The following is a 633-nucleotide window of genomic DNA, read 5'->3' as shown; positions in this document are numbered from 1 at the left end:
GACGGGCTTGCTCTTCCCTGGTAGACGAGATCTTCATGGGTTTCCGAAAGATGCACCGACACTCGGCTTCAGAGACCTTGCTGAAGATCCTGAGGAAGAGGCGCAGCTCAGCTGTGGAAGTCTTGACTTCTTCTTCGCAAAGGGTCATTGTGGCACTTAGCATGTCCGAGGCACAGACTGACATCACAGACTGTGGATGTAATGTGTCATCTTTAAGTTTAAGTTGGAGCTATTTAGTCTGAGGACTGAATTCTGAATCCTTATTTTTCTTCATCTGTCTCTATAGTGAATGTCAGAGTACCCACTGCAAAGTACACCAAGGTGGGCGAGACTTTGAGGCATGTCATCCCAGGACATATGCAGTGCTCCATGGCATGTGGTGGTCGAGCGTGCAAATACGAAAACCCCTCTCGCTGGAGCGACAAAGAACAAGCCATCAAAGGACTGTACTCCTCCTGGTAAGCTGTCTTCTCGCTCTCTTCTCAGTCAACATTGATTCATTGTACTAGTCCTAAACAATTCAAAACTCAAATATATTGTTAGTTAAGAGCAAGAAAAAATGCAAAAAGACTATTAATTTAATTCTCCAAAAAAATGCTAGTCTGTCCTGGATGTATGACCGGTCAAACACAT

The 633-nt window shown here is 44.5% G+C and overlaps 1 protein-coding gene across 1 annotated transcript in view; it reads left to right on the top strand.

Moving 5' to 3' along the window:
- Positions 1-633, top strand: part of LOC107576197 (protein tyrosine phosphatase domain-containing protein 1-like) — a 6,768-nt gene that overhangs the window by 1,373 nt on the left and 4,762 nt on the right. Inside the window, exon 2 of the mRNA XM_016262430.1 lies at positions 287-458. Within this exon, the coding sequence (XP_016117916.1) occupies positions 287-458 (172 nt within the window). The remainder of the gene's footprint in view (positions 1-286; positions 459-633) is intronic.

The sequence above is a fragment of the Sinocyclocheilus grahami genome, unplaced genomic scaffold, assembly GCF_001515645.1.
Source record: "Sinocyclocheilus grahami isolate Dianchi unplaced genomic scaffold, SAMN03320097.WGS_v1.1 scaffold3327.1, whole genome shotgun sequence".
In the NCBI taxonomy this organism is placed as follows: domain Eukaryota; kingdom Metazoa; phylum Chordata; class Actinopteri; order Cypriniformes; family Cyprinidae; genus Sinocyclocheilus; species Sinocyclocheilus grahami.
Note: the sequence above shows the minus strand (reverse complement) of the source record. Positions and strands in the feature narration are given on the sequence as shown.